The following is a 21,098-nucleotide window of genomic DNA, read 5'->3' as shown; positions in this document are numbered from 1 at the left end:
GGCCAGAGAGCTCCCCCATCCCCTAAGCGGTTCCCATCCACACACCGGGGGCCTACAGCCCCACATTCCTCCACGTTGCCCCGCACACCCGGATCCCTCTACCCCCGCAGCACCCACCCGCCTCTTTAAGGTGCGCCCATCTTTGTCTTCCACGATTCGGAGCCAGCCTCCTTCCTGACCCAGGAGAGAGACCTGGGGGCTGGGGTCTCGGCCCCCACCCCCCCCACACACCCCTCGCCGGACGCGGGCCGCTTGGCTCCGCACCCCCACTTACCTGGGCGGACTCCCGCTAGGGCGCAGGCCGCGGGCAGCCAGGAGCAGCGGGCGCGCGGGAGCCGACTGCCAGGCCCGGGTCCCTCGGCCCCAGCGGGGGCGCCCCGGCCGCCGCCCGCCGCATCGCGCTCGCGCAGACCCCAGCGGTCCCGGAGCGGCGGGCGGCGCGGGGAGAGGCCCGGAAGCGCTCGCCCCCTCCCCGCCCCCGCCCCCGCCCCCGGCTTTGTTCGGCCCTCGAGGCCGCGGGGCGGCGAGGCGCGCGCGGAGGCTGCGCTCGGGGCGCGGCCGGGGTCCGGGCCGGAGCGGCCGGAGCGCCCCCTCGGCGAGGGCCCGCGTGGGGCTGCGGGCGGCCGGGCGCGCCTGGCACCCAGCCGGGTCGGGGCCGCGAGAGCGGGCCAAGCTGCCGTGCGGGAGGAGCCGGCGAATGACGGGGGGCACGGCGAGGCGCGGGGAGCGCCGGGGGCGCCATGGCGGAAGGCGGGCGCACGGGCGGCTCTTCAATGTCACCAGCGAAATGGGTTCCATATGTCCGGCCCAGCGGAGAAGGGAGGGGAAGGGAGAGAGTTCTGGGCAGGACGGGACGAGAGGATGGGGGTGGGGGTGCGCAGTGGAGGCAGAGAGCAGGGGCGAGGGCGTAAAGGGACGGATGGGAGAAGCCAGAAGGTTTGCATTTTCCAGGTTCCCTGGAGTTTTCTAAAGCTGCTTAGGCTGGTAGGAACTTTCTTTCCCTTTTTCCTTTTTCCTTTTCTTTCCTGAAAGATGGGGGAGGGAGGAGATTAGTAAGGTTAGCATCCGTTTGTTCATGCTGGGGGTTCAAGGGAGGAGATGTGGATTGGAGGTGAAAGGGAAAGTTCTTAGGCAGCTGGTAGATCAACTTCTTCTCCCCGTCCCTAAAGAGGGAAAGAAGAGACCAAACCCACCAGGGGGAAGAGAGGCCAGCCAAGGAAGGATTCCCGGGTCCAGGTGTGAGCGCCTGACCCCAAATACCACCACCACCCCAGTGGAATTCTGTTTTGGGAGATTCCAGCCATTAAGTTACTGATGGTGGTGGTGGAAGAGGAGACTGATGGGCTAAGACAGTCTTGGCCATTCTCTGACACTTCGGTTCCTACCCCAGCTGCCTCACACCTGATTTAGCACCCCGGAGGGCCTACTCTAGAGGCAGTTGCTTCTGGGACAGCGCTGGCTTTGGGCAGCTACCTGGAAAGAAAGCACTGAGTCTGGAGGAGCTTCCAGACCCCCTGCAGCCCTCCCCTCTCCCCTTGCCTGGCCTCCCCAAGGGGTTGGGCTCTTTCAACATGTCTCTCTCTTCTGTCTCTCCCTCTCTTTCTCTTTCTCTCTCCACCCCCCCGCCTTTTCTAACCATCTCTGTTGTCTCTGTCCCTTTCTCACGGCCTCTTTGTCTTCTCATACTCTGCCTCTCTGTCTTCTGTAAGTTTGAACTGAACCCACGGAAGACTTAGCAGTATCTCCAGAAATCACTTCTGGGCTCACTTATTAGGCTGCTTCTCTCCCGGGGGCAATGTGGAGCTCTTGGCCTCAGGGCCCTTTCATCTGCAGAGAAAACACATCCTTCCACCACAAAGACATTCTCTTCTACAGAGAAGGGGGCAAAGTGAGTGGTTTCTTTTCTGGTTCCCTCCTTCTCACTTAACTCTGTGTGTGTGTGTGTGCCCATCCAAGTTGTGGGGTTCCTTGTCCCAGGACAGCCTCCCTGCCGCTCTGACCGGCCTTTGTCTTTATTTTCCCTGTCATCCTCTCCTTGGGCTCTGCCTTAACTTCTCCCCTCAGAAAAGGATCCTGCTGCTTGTTCTCTCTCTGGGGCCCTCCCTTTTTCCTTCATCCTCTCTCTCCTCATCTTTTTATTCAATTCCTCTGATTGCCAAAGCATTGGCAGCCCAGCTTCTTAAAGGCATGGGGATAAACACTCTCATTCCTAAAGAAGGACACCAGCAGAGTCTGGAGAGAAGATGGACTCAGCAGCTTTCCGAAAGCCCCTTCCACCAAATACGTTCTACCTCATCCCCTGACAGCACAAAAGCAAATGGGGTGCATATGTGCAGAACGGATAAGAGGCTGGGTGCTTCGTGGCTAAGTAAACCAAATATTTATATATATAAAACAACAACAACAACAACAAAGTCTTTCCAAACTTGCTGATATATGCCTGGATGGAGGGCATCAAGCCTTACGTGGAGAGATTCTGCAAGGAGCCAGCAACTAAAAGATAATGGTGGAGAGGGATGGTCTCTCCGCTTTTGTCTCTCCTGGGGGAAGACTCTGAGTGTGAGTTGGGGAAAGGAAAGGGGAGGGGGTATCCCCACGGCCAGAAGAGACAAAGACCTGAAGCGGGCTGACAGAATGGAGAGGAAAAGGGGGGATCAGATCGCCATGTCACAGGCAAAGGCAGCAGGGGGAGGGGAGACAGCGAAGGAGGATAGTTGGTAACACAGGGGTAGCGGCCTGTAGGACTGGCTCCCAGCTCACCCCCCTAGCTCTGATCTTCCCAAAGAGCAAATCCTTCAGCCTTCCCCTTTTGTTTCCCATCCCCCAAAACAGGCTGAATTCAGAAGCTAATAAAACACAGGTCTCCCTCTTCCTTCTCTTGTGTCCCTCCTCCTCTCCAAGGAAGAGGTCATCCTTCCCCCTTCTCTCAGGGATTCCAAGACTTTGGCCTAAGTTCTGGAATGCTGCTTTGGGGGTGAACTCACCCTTCCCTCATTTACATCCCCCCCCCACAACTTCCCAGGTGAGGGAGAAATACATAGTCGCCTGTCACACTGAGTGTGTGCGGGATTCTCCAACACCGAAAGAGGGAGGCCTGAAGGGTTGGAGCCCGCATCCCTCAAGCCTGCCTTCCCCAGCACCTTCCCCCTTCCCCACAATCTCCAGTCCCATCAGAGCTGCCCCTGAATCCACACTCTCCCCAGTTCCTTTTATCCAGACTAGGTAACACCACACCCATCCCAGCCTAGGGTCTTGACCTCTCCTTCTCTTTCCCCCTAAACCCTTTTCAATCCATACTCCCAATCTGGGAGGCTTCCTCCACCACCCACCCACAAATCTGCCAGGTAACAAGGACGGGGCTCAGCACCCCTTGGAGCCAAGCATGGGAGCGAGCTCCTGGATGCTCCAGGACTGAGGCCTAAGCCACCACTCCACGAGGCGGTTGCCATGAATAATTAACACCTGGGTGCTGCGGCGTCACTCTAATTTTTCTCCTCGAAGGTTTACACTAGCAGGCAGAGTTAAATATCACGGATAATAGTAGCTATAAAGTCACTTGGCCGGGCTCCAGCCAGAAAAGGAAAAGCCAGCGGCCTGGACCTTACTTGGCAAAGGCTCTGGCCCTCTGCTCCTCATCCATCACAACTTTGGGGTGCAGTGTTGAATGTCCCCAGAAGCTACCTCTGGCTTTGCTCTTGACCATCAGGCTCTTCCCTAATGGGGAGGAACTGGGACCCCCACATGAGACCCAAGGGAAAAGTTACCAGCTCTCCCCCTCCCAATCTGCACCCCATTTGCTCCCTCTTTGGAGGGGAACACACCCTATGTCCTGGAACCCTCACCAACTTTCTGGGACCACCTGGTTCCTGGAACATTTCTTTTCTCGAAAAACTTAGAGAAATTCTCCCTGCTTTAGCCCCAAACACAGAGTCCCTCACTGCTGAGGAAACTTTCTTTGTTTCAGGAGGTCGAAGGAAGGCTACCGGGGTGTGAATTCATTTCCTTGTTTTGTTAGCCAGTAGGGTGGGGAGCTTTCAGCTTCTCTCCCTGCCCTTCACCCTCTGCCCCCATTGTCTCCCCCAATTTGGAGAGCTCCTTCTCCACCCTCGGTACCGTGCCATACACATCGATCCTACAGATGATACTTTAGTACTATGACTGAATCCTTCCAGCCCCCTTCCCATTGCAGAGAGCTTCAATTTGGTCCCCATTGATTACAAAAATCTTTGCCTTCAACTCCAGCCATTTCTCCCTCCGCCTCCACCTCTCCTGCCCTCAGGCTCCTTCTGTCTTCAGATTTGGGTTCTTTACCCTGGGCTGGAGTCAGAGCAGCCAAACTCCTGGAGGGGAACCGCTGAAAAATGAAGCTCTGTCTGCTGCTTTAGGAATGTTGGCTCTCTCAGGCTTGCAAATATAATTTTTATATTAGGTCGTGGTCTTTGACTGGGTTTATATGCCAATGAGGCATTTCTGGTTTACCAAATTTATACAAATCTCGCCTTAATTGATAATCACAGATGCTGTAATTTAAGACCTCCAGCCATAGAGCTTTCATATTAACTGCTGATATATTACTGCAAATCGTCTGAAATAACCAACTCCTGGGAGCAGAGCAGAGAGGGGAGGAAGTGGCTCCGAGAGCGAGTCTCTCCCGGCCGCAGAAATAGCCTAGCTTCCACATCATTTTCCGTGAGAAATGATTTATCTAAGACATGGCCATAAACAACACAACTTGCTCACAAACACACAGACGCGTGCGCACACACGCACGCACACACACACACACAATGGCTGGCATGCCGGTCGAGAAGCTGACACCCATATTGCTATAAATCAAGAAAAAGGTTGGAGGAGAGGGAGAGAGAGACAGAGAAAGAGAGAGAGGGAGAGAGAGAGAGAAGAGGAATATTCCTAAAATCTCTATGCAATGCCTCAATGGGTATAAACATACAGAACACCGTGTGAAGAGAAATGGCAGGAAATGAAGATGGCTATTTGTCACATTTTACGACAATAACATTAATAACAAACAATAAATTTACATGGACATAGAAGACGCGGTAGGTAGTGAGAAATCCCTTCTACTTACAATACCCCAGCCCGCGGTGTGGCTCCGGCTGCGGGGCTGTTTTATTGCTGCCTCCCTCTCTTTTTCTCTCTCTCTCCCTCTCTCTCTCCCTCTCTCTTTTTTTTTCTCGGGGTACAGGCTTGTTTTTCAAAGGACAGTTGAATTGCACGTCAGAAACAGGGAGACCGAGCCTGCGATTTTCCTGACGAATACATATCTATTCTGCAACCTCGGCATTAATTATTTAATGAATCACGTGACCAGGAGGGGGAAGGGGGTCTTTCGATTTCAGGCTCAAAGGACCACTATGACCTTCCCCTTCAGGAGGAGAAATTTTCCTGCAAAATAGGTTCCCCCCAAACCACCAATGGAAGAGTAGTGAGTTCTTCTCTCTCCCACATTCGCATCTATACCTACTCTACCTACAGCTCCCTAACCTCCCCTCCCCAGACACACACTTACCCACAGCCCACCTCTCCTCTCTCCCTTCTCCTCCTGCTTCTGCTTAGTTCGTGGAGGTGCAGAAATAGTCTGCAGGGGCGTCTGGGGGGTGGGGGTGGGGTGGGCGCCGAGCCCTGCTCCAAGCCCCTGGATTTCTCAGCTTCCAGTTCTTCTCTCTGCATCCTTTAAGATCAAGATTCCCCCCAACTCAGTTCTCTCTCTCACTCTTAGGATATTGATTTTAGTGCGACCCACTCCCCTCTTCCTAAAAAAGCAACAACATTTCTAAAGGGACTAGCTTCAAAACAAACACTTCATAAGTCCAAGTTACACATGTATAAAGAATGGGGCTTCTGGCTTTAATTCTCCTTCTGATCTTTTGTGATACCTTTGGAAGGGGCAGAAAAGGGACAGGGTGAAGAGATTACTCTGGGGCTCCCACAGCTGAGAATAACCGCAAGGGGGACTTTTTTTTTTTCCGTTGTGTTATTACCATCACAGGGAAACAAATTCTAGTGACCAACTGAGAATACACTCTAGAGACAAAGACCCCAGACTAAAGTATCTACACAAAAGAAGTGGACACTCAGTAGCTATCTACCTATGTCACACCCCATATCAGTGACCCCCTCCACCCCTAATACACCAGTGAAGACAGCCGAAGATTTGAACTAGAGAGGAAGGAGAGGGAAGAAAGAGGCTTTGAGGTCGGCCTGGCAGCCCAGGGTCCCTATTTCCCAGGTGTTAATATTCTGAGCTCCCAATCAGCAGACAATGGAGTCTGATCGATGGGGAAAGATTGGGGGGGGGTGGAATCTCATAATAAAGGGTTAAACACAGGGACTATAGGAGCAATCCATTCCCTAGGCCTAGAGAAAGGGACACACACTCCTTCATCCCAGATGTAAACAAAACAAAACAAAAAAATCCCCCAAACCTTCACTTACAGCTTGGCCCCAGAACCAGCAGACCAGTTACAACCAGAAGCCGAGTCCTGGGCCACCGTGAGGGGTGGGAGTGCAAAGGGGAGCAGAAAAGACATTCCTGAAGAAGCCCCGCTCGGCACATTCCCAGCCTTATCTTCAGCAGCTCGGCGCGCAGCCTGGCCCGCGCCGCCAGAGGGGCAGGATAGGAGAATAAATTCGGCTTAGGGTAGGGGAGCAGGGGCCGAGGGGTCGCCACCGGTTTGTTTGGAGAGGCCTGAACCAAAAACAACTCAATGGGGAGAAGGCTGAGGACCCAGATGCCTTAGCAGCCCCCAAAGAAACAGTCACCCTGCCCGCCGGCCCCGGTAAGTTCCAGCTGGGGCGGCCAGGCGGCCCCTTGCCTCCTCCTCCGGAATCCCCGCTCCCGACACACGGGTGGGGCGTCGGCGGGGCCCGCACTCTGTAGGGGGGTGGTCGGCTTTGATTGTCCAGATACAAAACACAGACTGGTATTGAATTCAGCCTGCTCCCAACGTGGGCCCTGCGCCTGGCTCCAGTCAGGGCAACTCCTTGCAAGGTCCTGGCCACAAATCCATTAAAAATGGTCCCCTTTGGGAAAACAGTCCCCTATAGTCTGAAAGAAAAAAAAAGAGAGAGAGAGAGAGAAAGACAGAGCGAGAGAGAGAGACAGACAGAAAGGAAGTAATAGGCAGGAGCATGGGAAGACAGCAATCTCTGAAACTGAGAAATTGTCTTTAAGGACAAGAAAAAGAACAGCAGAATGACAGGAAGGCACGCCAGGCAGGTTCTGTTAAAATGCCCACACTCTTTTCGGATCCTGGGAATGTCCATGTTCAAATAAACAAGAGCTTGAGCGCGAGCGGAGCGCTTTCTTGCTGCCGATAAAGCGAACGTTCATTCTGTGAGAAAGGGGAGATTGATTTACGAATCTGAACGCGCCGGTTTTATGGCTGATCACAAATCCGTCAGCGCTCAACTCACGCTGGGAAACTTCCCAACTCTGTTTTCCAACCAGACTCCCCTCCCCGGCTGGCCACTCTTCCCAGGGAGACCCACCACCGGCGCTGGAGCGGCCTCGAGGGCTCTGGCAGGACTGGGGCAGCCCCGCTGCCCCCGGAGGTGCAAATAGGAGGGCCAACGGGAAGGGCCCGGGACCTGGAGGGAAGAGGGCAAAGATGAGGAGTGCCGCTGGAATTATAGAAGATGAGCCCATCCAGCTGGGGGAGCCTGCTGGAGGTTCTCAGCCCTGAAAAGACTGGGGGTCTGGGAGTGAGGGAAAAGGGAAACCTCGAAGCTCTCGCCTATGGGGCTGAAACCCTGGAATGAACCCCAACCTTCCCTTCCATTGTTTCCCTCCTCCTTCCCTTTGATGGACCCCTCACACTGCAGAGAGCTGCTCCTAAAGTCCCAGGTGACTACAGCTTCCTCACCTGGGCCTCTAGAGGGCCCACAATTGGTTCTCTGCCCCTATGAGTAATGGGTGCATATCTTACATGAGCCCCAAACATTTGCAGTCCAGGAGCGGCCCAGCTCCCTTTCAACTCACTCCCTCTCCTGCCCGAGGCCTCCAGCCCCTGGGTGTATTCTGCCATTCAGGGACAAAGGAGATGGTACCCACCGATGCCAGTTATTTCTTGCCTGAGTTAGAGTCCCCAAGTTACAGGAGACAATTTACAAAATGCAAATCAATACCCCACACACATCCCAGCAAGGTTCTGTCTCTCCTAGTTTTAACTGAAGGAACATTTCCTCTCTTCTCAGCTGGAGTCTCAGTCTGTCTGTCTGCCTGCCTGCCTGTCTGTCTCTCTTTGTCTCTTTCTCCTCCTAAGAGAATGGCTGCTGGTGTGGATTTTAAGATGCATCAAGTAGAACAGAGATTTGGAAAGGCTCCATGTTAGCAAATTCTCCACCCATCTCCTAAAATTAAAAGTTGCTAGAACTTTGGTTACTGTGGCAGAGCTGTCCCTGGAAATGGGCAGAACAGCCTATCCTGACCCTTCTCGCATCTCTCTTGCTCCTCTGGTAGGGAGGTATCCATGGGTCCTGTGAGTAGCTGGGGTGGGACTGGGGATTAGGGGAAGAGGGCATAAGTGATTATAGGAATAGCTTCCTAAACAAAGGAACTTCAGAAAAATGGGTTGAGAAGCTGTGGATTTGGATATGAGACCTTGAGAGAAAGTAGCCTCCAAGGGACTGTTGCGGGGGGGGGTGCTTCCCCCTCTTTAGAACCCAGGGGCTTGTTCCCTTAGCCCTCTGAAGCCCTATGGACCTATCTTTTCACCTCCCTTTGTCTTTCTTCCCTCAGCTCCCTCCAAGAGAAAGAGGAAAGAAGGAGGGATGAGCTGGATGGGGGGGGGGGGGGCGTTTAGAACCTGGCCTAGGAAAGGAGTTCTACATAGAGGGCCGGATCAGCACCCTACTTCTCTTCTCCAGCTGTACCCCTAAGCTAAAATGTTTACTTCTTTTCTCCCCAATGGACAGTCATAGAAAAACAATCCAGAAATTCCCAGATAGCAAAGAAGGGGTTGGGGGCTGGAGGGAGATGCAGAAGGTGGGCCACACAACAGCCCAAGGACCCCTCCCAGCAGAGGTGTGAATTTCCCTCCTGGGCAGGAGTCAGGAGCCAGGAGCCAGGAGCCAGCACACTGTCCAGTCTCAGAGAGGTCAAGGGGCTTCCGAGGTCATTTTGTGGTTCTAATACTGAGCTAATCGCCTAGAAAACGTGGCCTCTCCATGAACTCTCTCTCCTGCCAGCCTCCTGCCTCCAAACCCACAGTGAGCCCCAGGGTAAAAGGGCCAGCACATTCAGGTCTGAGGCAGAGCCCCCTGGCTCCCTTGCCCCCAGAAGCAGGGCCCCACAAGGGGGAACAGAGCCCCTAAAACAAGAGAGCAAAAGGAAACCAAACTGAACACTGAGCCTCCAGGAAGAAGGGGGGGGGCAGAGTTGAAGAGGAAGATTCCGGCATCAACGAACCTTGCCTGTAAACGGAACAGTTTCCTGCTTCAGAGTTGCAAATATTTAGTCCAGAATCCCAAGCTAGACACAAAAAGAAAGAAAGAAAGAAAAAAATGAAGACGTCTACCTATACCCTGCTCCAAGCCTGGGGCATTCCATCCAAGAACTGCATTCCATTTTTCCAGGAGGCAGCAGTGACATCTCCCCGGTAAACAGACATATGGGACACAAGCCCCCAGTGTAGACAAGCGAAGTCACAGAACACACGGGCCACATGTGCGTGTCGCTAAACACGCACACATGCTGGACCTCCCCAGGCCCGCCTGCATTTTCCAAAACCTGAAAAGCACTTCTGAGCAGCCTCACAAACAACGTTCTCTGGGGTTTTTCAGGGGCCCTGACACCTCAGTCCCAAGCAGTTCAAACACTCTCCAGGTGCAAGGCCCCTCTCTCTCTCCCTCTGACCCAAGCATCAGTCATCATAAAAGGCAGCAAATCTGACCAAGCATCCACCATAAAAAAAACCCGCGAAGAAAGTTGAAAAAGGAAAAGGAGGCGAGAGAGTTTCTTCTTCCCTTTGTAAAAAAGCTCATAAAACGATAAAAAAAAAAAAAAAAAAAAGGCAGCCCAGGCGGGGGCTTTGTTACCTTTGCGCCTCTTGCCTCCTCTGGCCTGAATTCCGCGGATCCCATTCATGACGAAGGGCTTCTTCCAAACTGAGAGAAAAAAGTTTTCAACTTTATGGTTCCAAATTTTTTCCCCCTCGCAGATCCGGGAGAGCCAGCTAACACTTTTTTCCCCCAACAGCCGGTCTGCGGAGATTTGCTGTTGAATAATAACAAAGGAGAGAGGATACGTATTTAAAGAAAAGAAGTGATTAATGGTTTTCTGTATAATTCTCACATTTTTCTTAGCTCTTGTCTACAACAGAATGGCTGTGAACTTTAAGCTCCATAGAAATCTTTTTTTATTCTATTCATACCTTCCAAGGAGCAACTTTGATTTGGTTCTATAGAGACATTCCTGGGGGGGCATATGCTTTTTAAGAACTATTTCCCCCCTCCACTAAGGGCAGCCACATCCCCTGGCAGCTAAACATCACACCGAGATTCGACCGAAACAAAGCTCGCCGCTCTGAGCCTCCAGGTCCGGGTGATTTTTTATGAGGCTTCCAGCAGCATTTCAACAGGGCCGTTCTATGGCCCTTTCCCGCGCTGTGGACACGGGCCCGTGTGTCCTGGGCCCTACCCAGCCTCACACTCCCGGGGCGCGCTGCAAGCCGGAGGAATACAAAAGAAATAACAATAAAACGTGCTGGTGGAATCAGCTATGTTTATTTTCTGGTGGGAGACGGGACCGAAAAACGACTTTTAATTGCGTATGCTCTCTTGAGCCCCAAGCTTTTTGGAGGCCGGTGGGTGGTGGTATCCTGGCCCACCACAAGACCAGAGACCCTGAGGTTGGAGCCCTCAGACCTTAGCACTTCTCTTGGGTGCTGCCCAAAGTGGCCCGAGCCTGACAGAGCTTGTGAGGGTCACCGGCACCCCCTTCCCATTCCCCCACTCCATTCTAGGGGTGACTGGGACCTCAGAGACAGAAAGCTATTTGGTCCCCAGTCGTACTTTCGATACTTTCTATGAGAAAGAAAATGAAAATTAATACAGGAGCAGGGCTTCACAAAAGAGGCCATTTGTCTTCTTGATTATCTATTTGCTTGTCAGAGTTTGAGCTATGGCATCGGCTAGCTCCTTTGTAATATAAAAATACTCTGAAAACCTGCAAACACCCAGAAACATCTGTGCAAAAAATTAGACTCATTAAAGCTTTAAACACCTCAGAGGAAAACGATACCTTCTTAGGCGGGAGGAAAGACGCCGGCCTCGCAGAATCCTCCCTCCGAACCTTAATAAGCAAAGAGTCGTCTGTCTAGAAAGAGACAGCTTAACCGCATTTTATTTGCTTATGACAAATAAATCACGATATGAAAGGCTTTGCCATACTTAAGCCTCTCGTGTCCTACAATGAAACATTCCCCCCCCCATTAGGGATTGAAGTCAGCCCTCCCAGTACTTTCAATCCATTTTTGGACTGGAGGAAAAAATTAAAAGCCCCAAACAAAACACACCCACCCCAAAAGGAAAACAAACAAGTTACCACAATTTGGAGTCCACTGAGACAGAAAGTCCCTTTGGACCCTTTGAAAAAAATCCTCAACCACATCCAATATGAGGCCGAATGGACTGGGATGCTTAACATATACGCTGGGTGGCATTTGTCTGTATCTTTATATCAAGGTTTCAACAAAAACACGCTGTGCTGGTCACAAGAAACCAAACATTTATTTCTATTGTCACTCTGTACAGGACACAAATTTTCACACCAACGAAGGGTTCTAGACTCAGGTAGCCCCAGAACTAGGAAGGGGCCTGGTTTGGAATGTCAGAGAGCGAACAGGAGAGAGGACGCACATGACATAAAATAATAAAATAATAATAATAATAATAATAATAATAATAATCAATGCAAAACAATGATAAACTATGGGAAAGGTCTCTGCAACATCATCTCCCAGACCGGGAGGGGCACCCTGTTTTATTTGCTAGTTTCACATTCGTTTGCAGTCTAGGAGAGAAGGCCTTGGCAGAACAATTCTAGATTGGCAACAGGGTTGCGCCCAGCTCCCAGAACTCAACTGGCCTCTGGCTCTGCCAGGAACGGCCTGACCTTCCAGAAGTCCCTCCCGTGTCTCCGGGTCTCTCTCTTTTTTTTTTTTTCGGACCCAACTTCCCTGCCTGCTCCTGCACCCGGGCCTCCACTTGTCCCCTTCCTGCTGCCCCCCAGCCCAGCCTCTTGGTGGAAGGGGGGGGGTGAGAAGTCAGTGTGCCTGTGCGGGGGCACTGAAGGGGAGGGCGTGTGTGTGTGTGTGTGTGTGTGTGTGTTACCGTGGCCAAAACACTGCGCTATCTGGCAGTCACAGGGTGCTTTCGCTGAGTGTCAGGAATGGGGGACAAAGAAAGAAAATCCAGGCTGTGTTCCAGCGGTGGCAGCAGTAAACGCGGCCGAGCCGGGCCTCATTTGTTAGCCGGGTGTCGAGGTAATGGTCGCCACCGAGGCCCATCCTCTCCTCGGCAGAGTAAACAAGACAGATGGGCCTGGGCCTGGCGTGATTAAAGATGAAACGTGGATCCATCTTCGCCAAAGCTGAAAGCGAGGAGTGCAGCCTCCTCCTATTTCTCTTTCTGTCTTCTTCTTTCTCTTCTCCTTTTCTTCTTCTTCTTCTTCTTCTTCTTCTTTTTAAGGAAGAAAGCAAGAGACTTGAACCTTGCTTCTGGGGGGGCCTCACCCGGCTCCCTATTGTCATTTCTATAAATAAAGCTTCCCCTCCCCCTCCTCTGCGTTTATTCGTGTAAATAGATAAAGTGAGGGGAGGGCAGGTAGGCTTTTGCGGACCCAGGCCCCAGGGTCCCCTCCCGCATCTCCCCCCGCCCGCCCCCACCCCCGCGCTCACAACCCACCCCCGCCCCGAGGTTCGCGGCTCCCGTGCGGGGGGGGGCACTAGAGCGCGGGGGGGCCTCCGTTGGGCCGGCCAGGGGGCCCTCCAGCTGCGCCTGCGGTGCCACCCGAGCGGATCTTGGTGTTGGGCAACTTGTGGTCTTTTTTCCACTTCATGCGCCGGTTCTGGAACCAGATCTTGATCTGGCGCTCGGACAGGCAGAGCGCGTGGGCGATCTCCACCCTCCGGCGCCGCGTCAGGTAGCGGTTGTAGTGAAATTCCTTCTCCAGCTCCAAGACCTGCTGGCGAGTGTAGGCTGTCCGAGAGCGCTTGGGCTCCCCGCCGGCGTAATTGGGGTTTACTGGACACACACAGAGAGAGGGAGAAAGAGAAAGTTTTATTGCCCCGAAAGGGAGGAGGGAGAGCTCTTTCTTCCAGCTAGCACAGTGTCTCCCTCCCTCCCTCTCCCGCCACCTCTTCTTCCTCCAGAGGGGGGTGGGGACGCCAAGCGAAGAAAGCGGCCCCCGGGAAGAGATAGAGACCTCAAAGTTTTGGAGGGTTGTGTTGTCTCCACGTTGTTGTTTGGGTGTCTGGAGAGGGGGTGGGGGGCGTAAGGAATCTTCACAAGGTTTTAACCGCTCCTCTCTGCCCCCTTGGCCTGGGGCCCGGGATGGGAGAATGAGGGGTGAAAGAGGGAGGGGGGCTTCCCTAAACCTTTCTTCTGCTAGTTCCCACCCTCTGTGCTCAGATTCCATGTAGCGCCTGCCCCCAGTAAAAACTTTTGCCCACTTCTGAAGCCAAGGAGCCAGACTAGAGGAAAGAAAGGAAAAAATAAATACTGGGAGTTGACTCAACTCTCCCTTCAAATACAGATTACCTCCTCCTCCTTCTCCTCCCCCACCCCACACACCCCTCCCCAACTTGCAACTTCACTGAGACTGCATCTCCCAGGCGAAAAAGTCGCTGGTGAGAATGGCAAAGAGGATGGGGGAACCGACTTCAAAGGCGCGGGGCCCACCAGGCCATAAAAATTTATGGGGGATGTAATTATGTGGCTCTGAAAACAGGCGACCGTAAATCTCCGGCAATGGCGAGTTTATAGCGGGGACAATTGGCTTCCCTCACCCCCCCCCCCGCCCCATGCCTCCGAGGTCCCTTCGGTGTAAAGCACCGGGGGTGGGAGGGGGAAGGGGTGCCCACGCACTCACCCGTGCTCACGTGAACTTTGCGCATCCAGGGGTAGACGACGGGCTCTTTGCACGCGGAGTGGGACGGGCTGGGGTGCAGGGGGTTCTGGGCGCAGGGAGGCGGCGGGGGGCTGCTGCTGACCGCCTCGCAGCGCTGGCCGGGCTCCGGGAGGAGGGCCCCGGAGGGCGGCGGCGCAGGAGCCCGAGGGGACAGCCCGGGCGGTGGCGGGGGCGGCGGGGGTGGTGGCGGAGGCGGCGGGGGCCCGGGGTCCCGGCAGGCCGCGTAGCGCTGCACGGTGCACGCCGCGCGCCGCCCGAAGCCCGCCTCCGGCTGGAAGCTGCTCTCTCGCCTCTGGCCGCCGGCGTAGTACCCCGGCGAGTGGTCGCTGGGTAGGTAATCGCTCTGTGAATATTCCTCGCACGGAGGGAACTTGGGGTCGACATAGTTTGAGTTGATCAAAAAAGAACTCATAGCCATTAATTTCTGGGAATTGCCCACAAAATATACTAAAATTTATTCCGACCCCTGACTCGTTTTCCTGTTTCCGAAAGCCCTCCTACTTACTGTCAAGTGAACAAAGTTAGGGGCCCACGTGATCCTCGGAGCCAATGGCCGCCCCGCCTGCGATTCCCGGATAAGGAAATCTGCTCACCCGGACCCTACTCCAGCCAAAGAGGTTTATTTCCCCTTCTTCTCTTTTCCCCCTCCCCACCCACCCAACGCCAGGATTTACATAGGGCTCCTGCAGGGCGACCGCCTCCTCGCCTAGCTCTCTCCGGGATCAGAGAAAGAGAGTGAGAGAGAAAGGGGGAGAGAAAGAGAGGAAGAGGGCAGGTTGCCGCCGGAGGGCCTGTTGGGGCGCTGGGCAGAGAACAATCATCCCGGGATCCCCTCGAAGTTGGGGCTCTCGGGGCAGCCCCCTCCTGTCCGGCCTCACCGCCCCGCATTCTCTGCCTTCCATAGGCCCCCCATCCCCTCCTCACGACGGGAAGGAGCCCAGGAGGCTGTGTGGGGAGTTAAGTTGAGGGGCAGACTGGGGGCTCCGCCTAGAGAGAGGAACCCACATGGGGGCGAGAGGGCACTGAGCACCGGGCTTTTCTCTGCAGTCGCCTGGGGAGGGGTAGGGAGTGAAGAGAGGAGGCGTCGGGAGCAAGCAGGCGGGTGCAGGAGGGACTTGTCAGAGATGAATGGAACCGCGGGCGGATCGATAGGAAATTCATGCACTAATTCGGGGAGACCTCGCCTTCCAAATCGCATTTAGCTGCGCTATTAGTTTGGCTGTGTCAGTCAGTCCTTCCGTTCCCCTCTCATATCCAGTCCTCCCCTTACCCCACACGGCCCACGCCGAGAAACGGCTTGGTTCCCCACACGGAACATGAGTGCTGGAGTAAAAATCTTGCAACTTTTGAGAGCGCACTGAATAGCCATTTGCTAATTCCAGAACCACCCGAGCAATGCTAACCACGGTATCCAGCCGTTCTAATTGCCGCTCATGCAGCTGCGTCTGCAGTGAACAGAAATCTCACATCCTTATGATGCTGGGGGTAGGAGCCCTAGGGGTGACCCCCACACACAATAACACCCCTTAGTAATTGCATATTTCCAGGGCATCTTGTTCTGATCCCAAATGAAAAGGCAACCTCAACATCCGTTTGAAAAGCGATTTTCTTTGCCTTCGCACACTGACAACAATAGTCATTTTTTCCCGGATTTTCAGTAAAGCCTCCCTGATCCCAGAATAGAGAATAAGTGGGCTTGGGGGAGTGGATAAAACACCACCACCTATATGAACCTATTAAGAGAAGTGAAAAGGGACCAAGCCTTCCAGGGGCGCCTAGGCATGGGATATTTCAGGTAGATGATTCCTCCATCTCTAACCAATGAGGGAGGAAAGGAAAGAGGAAGGAAAAAAAAAAAAAAAAAAAAAGGAAGGCGTCTTCGTGTGGTCAGTCACCGGATGGTCCTCTTTTTGGGAAAAAAAAATTTCTTCGGGAAAAAAATGAGCGGAGTGTTTATGTCAACTACATATTCCCCTAGATACGAATTTGTGACCACAAAATTCCTTACACAAATTCGGATCTACAGGGTATATACAGAAGACAGACAGATCTTCTTGGCCCAGAAATTTTCCAGTTCTCCTACTTTCCGCGCCTTCTTCGTTTGGGGTGTGGTTTCAGTGCTTTGATTTTATTTCGTTTTGTTCTACGTTTGAGCTCTGGGAGCAGGAAGACACTGCGGGTCCATTTTGGGGATTACAAGGTTTTCAACTCTCTTTCTCTTCTATCAGAGAAATAGAAGCAGCCGGTCCCGCAAAGGGACGCGAACCTCGGGGCTGCCGCACAACCCTGGGCGGCGCATGAATTATGAGATGTAAACATTAGCTAAGCACAAAAGGAGGAAGGGTCATCCCGAGGCTGCAGCGAAGTCAGAATCAGGCCCTTCTGGGTGCCCTCGCGTCCCTCCCCTCCCCCCAGGACTTTTTTTTTTTTTTTAAGAAAAACAAAACCCCAATCGGCTCCTCCGTGCCCCTCGTAGCCTTTAGTTTGCCATCAAACGAATATCTAGATATTTTCCAAGGCGCCTCTTGGTGAAGGGAGGAGGGAGAGGTGGCTGGGTGTGAAGGAGGTGTCATAAAAGTCCTTTTGGAAAAATTCAATGGTAAAAAGAGAGAGAAACAGCTGTAAAGAAAAATGCTGGGAGACCAAACAGATGGGGCCCCGGATATTTAATGACGGGCAATTCCGTTTACAACCTGAGAAAAAGATCAAAGGCGTTTCATTTCCGAATGAAGGGCAATGAGGAGCCATAAAAGATGCAGCCAGATGATATTCCAGCCCCTCCCAGCCTCCCGCACCTCCTAGGGCCAGAAAACGGGGATAATCCCTGAAGTGTGTGGAGGAACCCCATTTCCCCCACCTCCCCAGCCCCAGGCAGGCTCTCTCTGTCTAAATTTGCTCATTCCGCCACCTGCTAGGGTCTCTGGCAGTGGGACCAAAATGGGGATCTGGTAAACCTGGGGGAATCTGGGGTTTACAAATGAACTTCCCAAGGGTCCCGGTAACCACTGAATTTACTAAACTGGGAGCCTGGGATTGGGCTGGAGGGAACTGAGTCCTAGACTGAATGCTGAGACCATCACAGGGTGAGGGGAATTGGCACAGAGAAAGCCTCTACCTTGCCCAGACTCCCTACGCATCTCCCTGAGAAATACTCGCATCCTTAGTGATGGAGTCAGAACGATATCCATTTCATTAACAAATACAGCAACAACACAAAAAACAACCTTCTAACCAGCACATTGCAGAAGTCTCTCCCCCTCCCCAGTCCTGGGACTCTTGCAGGTGGGTAGGAGGAGTGCTCCCTCCCACTTGCCAGAAACTAGGTCCAGAGACCTTTTGATTTTTCTATCCCAAATCTAGATTGCCAATTTTGGCCTCGGGTCTGATTTCTAACACCAACACTCTCCCAGCCAGGCTGACTTGCATATATTTGAAAAATCACACACACACACACACACACACACACTTATATTTTAATTACCTTTGCCAAGAGAGGGTCCAGTAGACCCCCATCTGGGCACCTAAGGAGACTAGGGTCTGGCCCTGGGCCCACAGACAAAATGCCTGGGTAGAACCGCCCCCCCCCCAGCCCCCCAGAGTCAAGCAGGGATCTTTCCAAGTCTTGTCAAAGGCCACTTCGTCAGGGTTCCACGACCCATTCCCACTGGCCAGGCCCCTCCCCCACCCCATACCTCCTGTCCTTCTCAACTCGCTCTCTGAAACCCATCCAACTCAGCCGGCTTTTCGGAATTTTGGGAGGGCCGCTAGGCTGGCCACCGGGCCTCTCTGCTGCTCTACACTTCACAAAGGATGCAGCCCAGGTGCTCGGAGCACCCCAAGAGAGAGGTATGGGAGGCAGAGCCACTGCGGGGCTGGGTATGGCTGCTCCTGGGGACAGAGCGCGGAGATTTTCTCTGCGGCGCGCTGGGAGCCGCCACCTGCCCACCCCACCGAGGCGCCGCAGCCCCCCACCCCAGCCGAGTGCAGCCGCGATGGGTGGGGGACAAGGTGTATCAGCGACTCCCCAGACGATTTCACCAACACCGGAGGCTGCCTCTCCCCTCCGACCCCAAAAGAATACGAACACGAGTACTCGTAATAAAAATAAGAAAAGGCAAGGGCTCTGCGCGCGCGTCCCGAGCCACCTCCCCTGCGCTCCCGGGTCGTTCGCTCGCCGGCTCGCCGGCCGCCTTCCCCTGGCAGCCACAGGTTGCTAAAGTGACCTCTGGCTGCTCAGCCCCCTCGGCTGTCCCGAGCGCGCCCAGCCCGCACGGAATCATCTACCTTTTGTCGCCAGGGAGAGAGCACAGAGCAAGGGAGGGAAAGCGCAGGGCCGAGGAGGCGAGCCCCCAGCCGGCCGGCGCACCGGAGGCCGCACGGAGGAGTGGAAGGCCCAGAGGGGGAGCGGGCAAGAGTACTCACCGGGCGGCTCCCCGCGCCCTCCGGCCGCAGACCCGCCCGCGGGCCCGCTCGGCCCCAGATGAGCTCGCTCTCGTCCACTATTGTGTGTCCGGAAAACCGAACCGCCGCTACGGGCCCCCTTGCAGGCCGGAACAAGACTTTTTTTTGATGTGTTTTTGTTTTTGAAGCGCAAGTTTTCGTATTAATCTCATACTTTGGCAGTCTTTGTTAAACAGCTAGGCGCGTCACGAGGCTCTCGAACATTTTAATAATTTTTAGACGCCGTGACCTACGGTTCACCCCTCTCCGGGCCTCCCCCACGAGCAGACAGTTACTATAATACACTCGCACAGTTCGCTCGGTCATATTGAATTTTGCGCAGGTCATTACTTGGGAGAAAAATGACGGAGCAGGAATTTGATTCAGCTCATCCTCTTCAGCTCGACTTTTTGCCAGAACCTTCTCTTCCCTTCACCCAACCCCCACCCCCCAAAAAAGTCCCAGGCTGGTAGTACTCAGCCTACCCCACCTCTGCCTTGATATTCCATCATTCCTATTTTCTCATCTGTTTTGGTTCCTTGGGCAAGGTAGGAGAGGGTAGGATTCCATAGGGGTTCCCTTTGGGGCCTGGGAGGGAGGTGGCACCTGGAGAAGTGGAAATGTGGCCTTGGGACTCGGGGTCCCAGAGAGCAGGCCTGAGCCAGAGCCCCCTTCCCTCCTGCCTGCCCTATTAAATGGCTGCATTGGCAGGGCCTGTATCCCTGCCCCCTTGCATACTCCCTCTGCCTTATTCCCTCCCCCAGTGCCAGAGATATCCCATTTCTGCTCAAACTTTGGAGGTTCCAGGGCCCCAGGAATGACTCCTCCACTTCCTGGGGCTGAGATTTGGTCCCTAGGCCAGCATATCTGGGGAAGACAGAGAGAATCCTGAGAGAGGAGCTGGACCGTACTGGTCAAAGCAGGAGGACTTGGTTTTCAGAGGCTTTAATTTCCCTTTAAACACAAAACAATACACCCTCCCCCCAATTTTTGTTTAAAACCACTTCTCATCTATACAGTAGCACTTTTGCCTACCCCTATCACCACCACAAGGACGTACAGGAGCAAAGCAAGGAGACATTAAAAATACTCAGAGATTTTCTCTGGTTTGTCTCTCAAGGATTAGAATTCTTGGACTGTCAACAAGACATTTTCCCCTTTCTCTAGCCTCCAAGGGACCAGCAGAGGTTAGTCAGGTGACTCCCCTACCACCCAGTTTAAGTCTAGGGGGAGTGTCTGCAGGGAGAGGTCCCTCTAGCACAAGGAGGTGAGAGAGACTATCCCAAGGCACCCAGTTTGGCCGAGGATGGCAGAGGACCCTCTTTCCCCATCCTGAGGCCCCTCCAGCCCAGGGCCTTTGGCTGCTCCAGGCTATTCCACAGAACCATAAATTCGCTAGCATTCTGTCCTGGAAAAGGAGGAAAAAGAGACAGAGGAGGAACAGAAGGAAACAGAGTCTCCAGTTCAGCCTTTGACCTCTACCTCTTCTGGACCTCAGGCATTCCTTCCTGGCTTGACTCCCCAGAGCAACTTGTCTCAAGGCTGAAGAGAAATGGGGACCCACACCCAGTTGGTTTAGTCAAAAACTGGGGCAAATTGATTTGCAATTTGACATTACGTTGTTGTCTCTTCTGGCCATAATTCAAAAGGCGTCTTTATGAAAACTCTCAGGTTATCTCTATTCTGGCAGGACAAACACCCACAGCGCACCTCCTATATCCAATGCTTGGAAGAGAATGTGATCACATTTCATAACACGACAGTCATTTAAAGACCAAAAATAGGCATATACCCTGGTGTTATAATTACAGAGTCTCTGTAAACATTTTACTTATGAGCTAAGCCTAATGCATACATTCAAGGTTCATTTCAGGTCGCTTGTTTTAACTCCAGTTAAAAAGATCTCTGTGAGGCCATTCAGTATTTTTCCTTCTCATTTCCCCTCCCTCCTCCAAATAGGAAGAGAGGGATTCTGGATGAACCTACAAGTGGAGGTTTGGGAGAGAGTGCGAGAATTAGCTAGCCAACCTCCTTTCAATATCCAACTTCTTAAACCCAAGCAATTTGGAAAGAGGAATGGGAGTTTAGAAACCCTCCAGTCCTGGCCCACTGTCATGGACTCCAGCTGCCTGGACCCAGCCTGGGGGTTAGGAATCCCTGAAGAATAGGCCTGCCTGAGGGATAGGGGGAGTTGGGGGAGTCAGGCTCTTTGGACCCTTTGGGGGAAGGAGGGTGGGTCTGATGTTGGTGAGAATCAGGCCTTCACCTTGGAAGCCTTCTTTGGCCCCATCAAACGTCCTGCAAGGACGCGTGGGTAATTGGATTTTTTTAATGTGTGCGGCTGGGTAGGTTTTAATTAAATTTTATATGGTGACTCAAAGGTTATCTTTGGGAGAGAAAATTGCGCAGAGGATTCGCCATGCCCCCAGCGCTCTTGTGCAGCTCCCCACCCCACCAGCCCAGCGGCTTTTGGAGAAGGGTTTCTCCCCCACCCCAGTTTCTCCTG

General features: G+C 53.4%; 2 protein-coding genes across 6 annotated transcripts in view; both read right to left on the bottom strand.

Moving 5' to 3' along the window:
- Window positions 1-21,098, bottom strand: part of HOXB3 (homeobox B3) — a 55,623-nt gene that overhangs the window by 14,637 nt on the left and 19,888 nt on the right. The window contains exons 1-2 of one of the 5 annotated variants that reach the window (XM_054510845.2): window positions 18,575-19,029; window positions 10,060-10,237 (exon numbers count right to left, since the gene is read on the bottom strand). The gene's annotated coding sequence lies outside the window, so the exon portion shown is untranslated. Of the gene's footprint in view, window positions 1-274; window positions 510-10,059; window positions 10,238-11,263; window positions 11,587-18,436; window positions 18,499-18,574; window positions 19,030-21,098 lie in introns of those variants that run through there. The other 4 variants (XM_064582076.1, XM_045889067.3, XM_045889068.3 and 1 more) reach the window with 4 other exon arrangements.
- Window positions 11,733-18,398, bottom strand: HOXB4 (homeobox B4). Its single transcript, XM_045889073.2, has 2 exons — window positions 14,114-18,398; window positions 11,733-13,266 (listed from the first exon to the last, which is right to left on the bottom strand). The coding sequence occupies exons 1-2, from the start codon at window positions 14,568-14,570 to the stop codon at window positions 12,968-12,970; spliced, it is 756 nt and encodes a 251-aa protein (XP_045745029.1). The 5' UTR covers window positions 14,571-18,398; the 3' UTR covers window positions 11,733-12,967.

Source organism: Mirounga angustirostris, unplaced genomic scaffold (genome assembly GCF_029215605.1).
Source record: "Mirounga angustirostris isolate CCGP_5_RB_7025 unplaced genomic scaffold, mMirAng1.0.hap1 SCAF_17, whole genome shotgun sequence".
In the NCBI taxonomy this organism is placed as follows: domain Eukaryota; kingdom Metazoa; phylum Chordata; class Mammalia; order Carnivora; family Phocidae; genus Mirounga; species Mirounga angustirostris.
The sequence above is the reverse complement of the archived record's forward strand: the minus strand, read 5'-3'. Positions and strand labels throughout refer to the sequence as shown.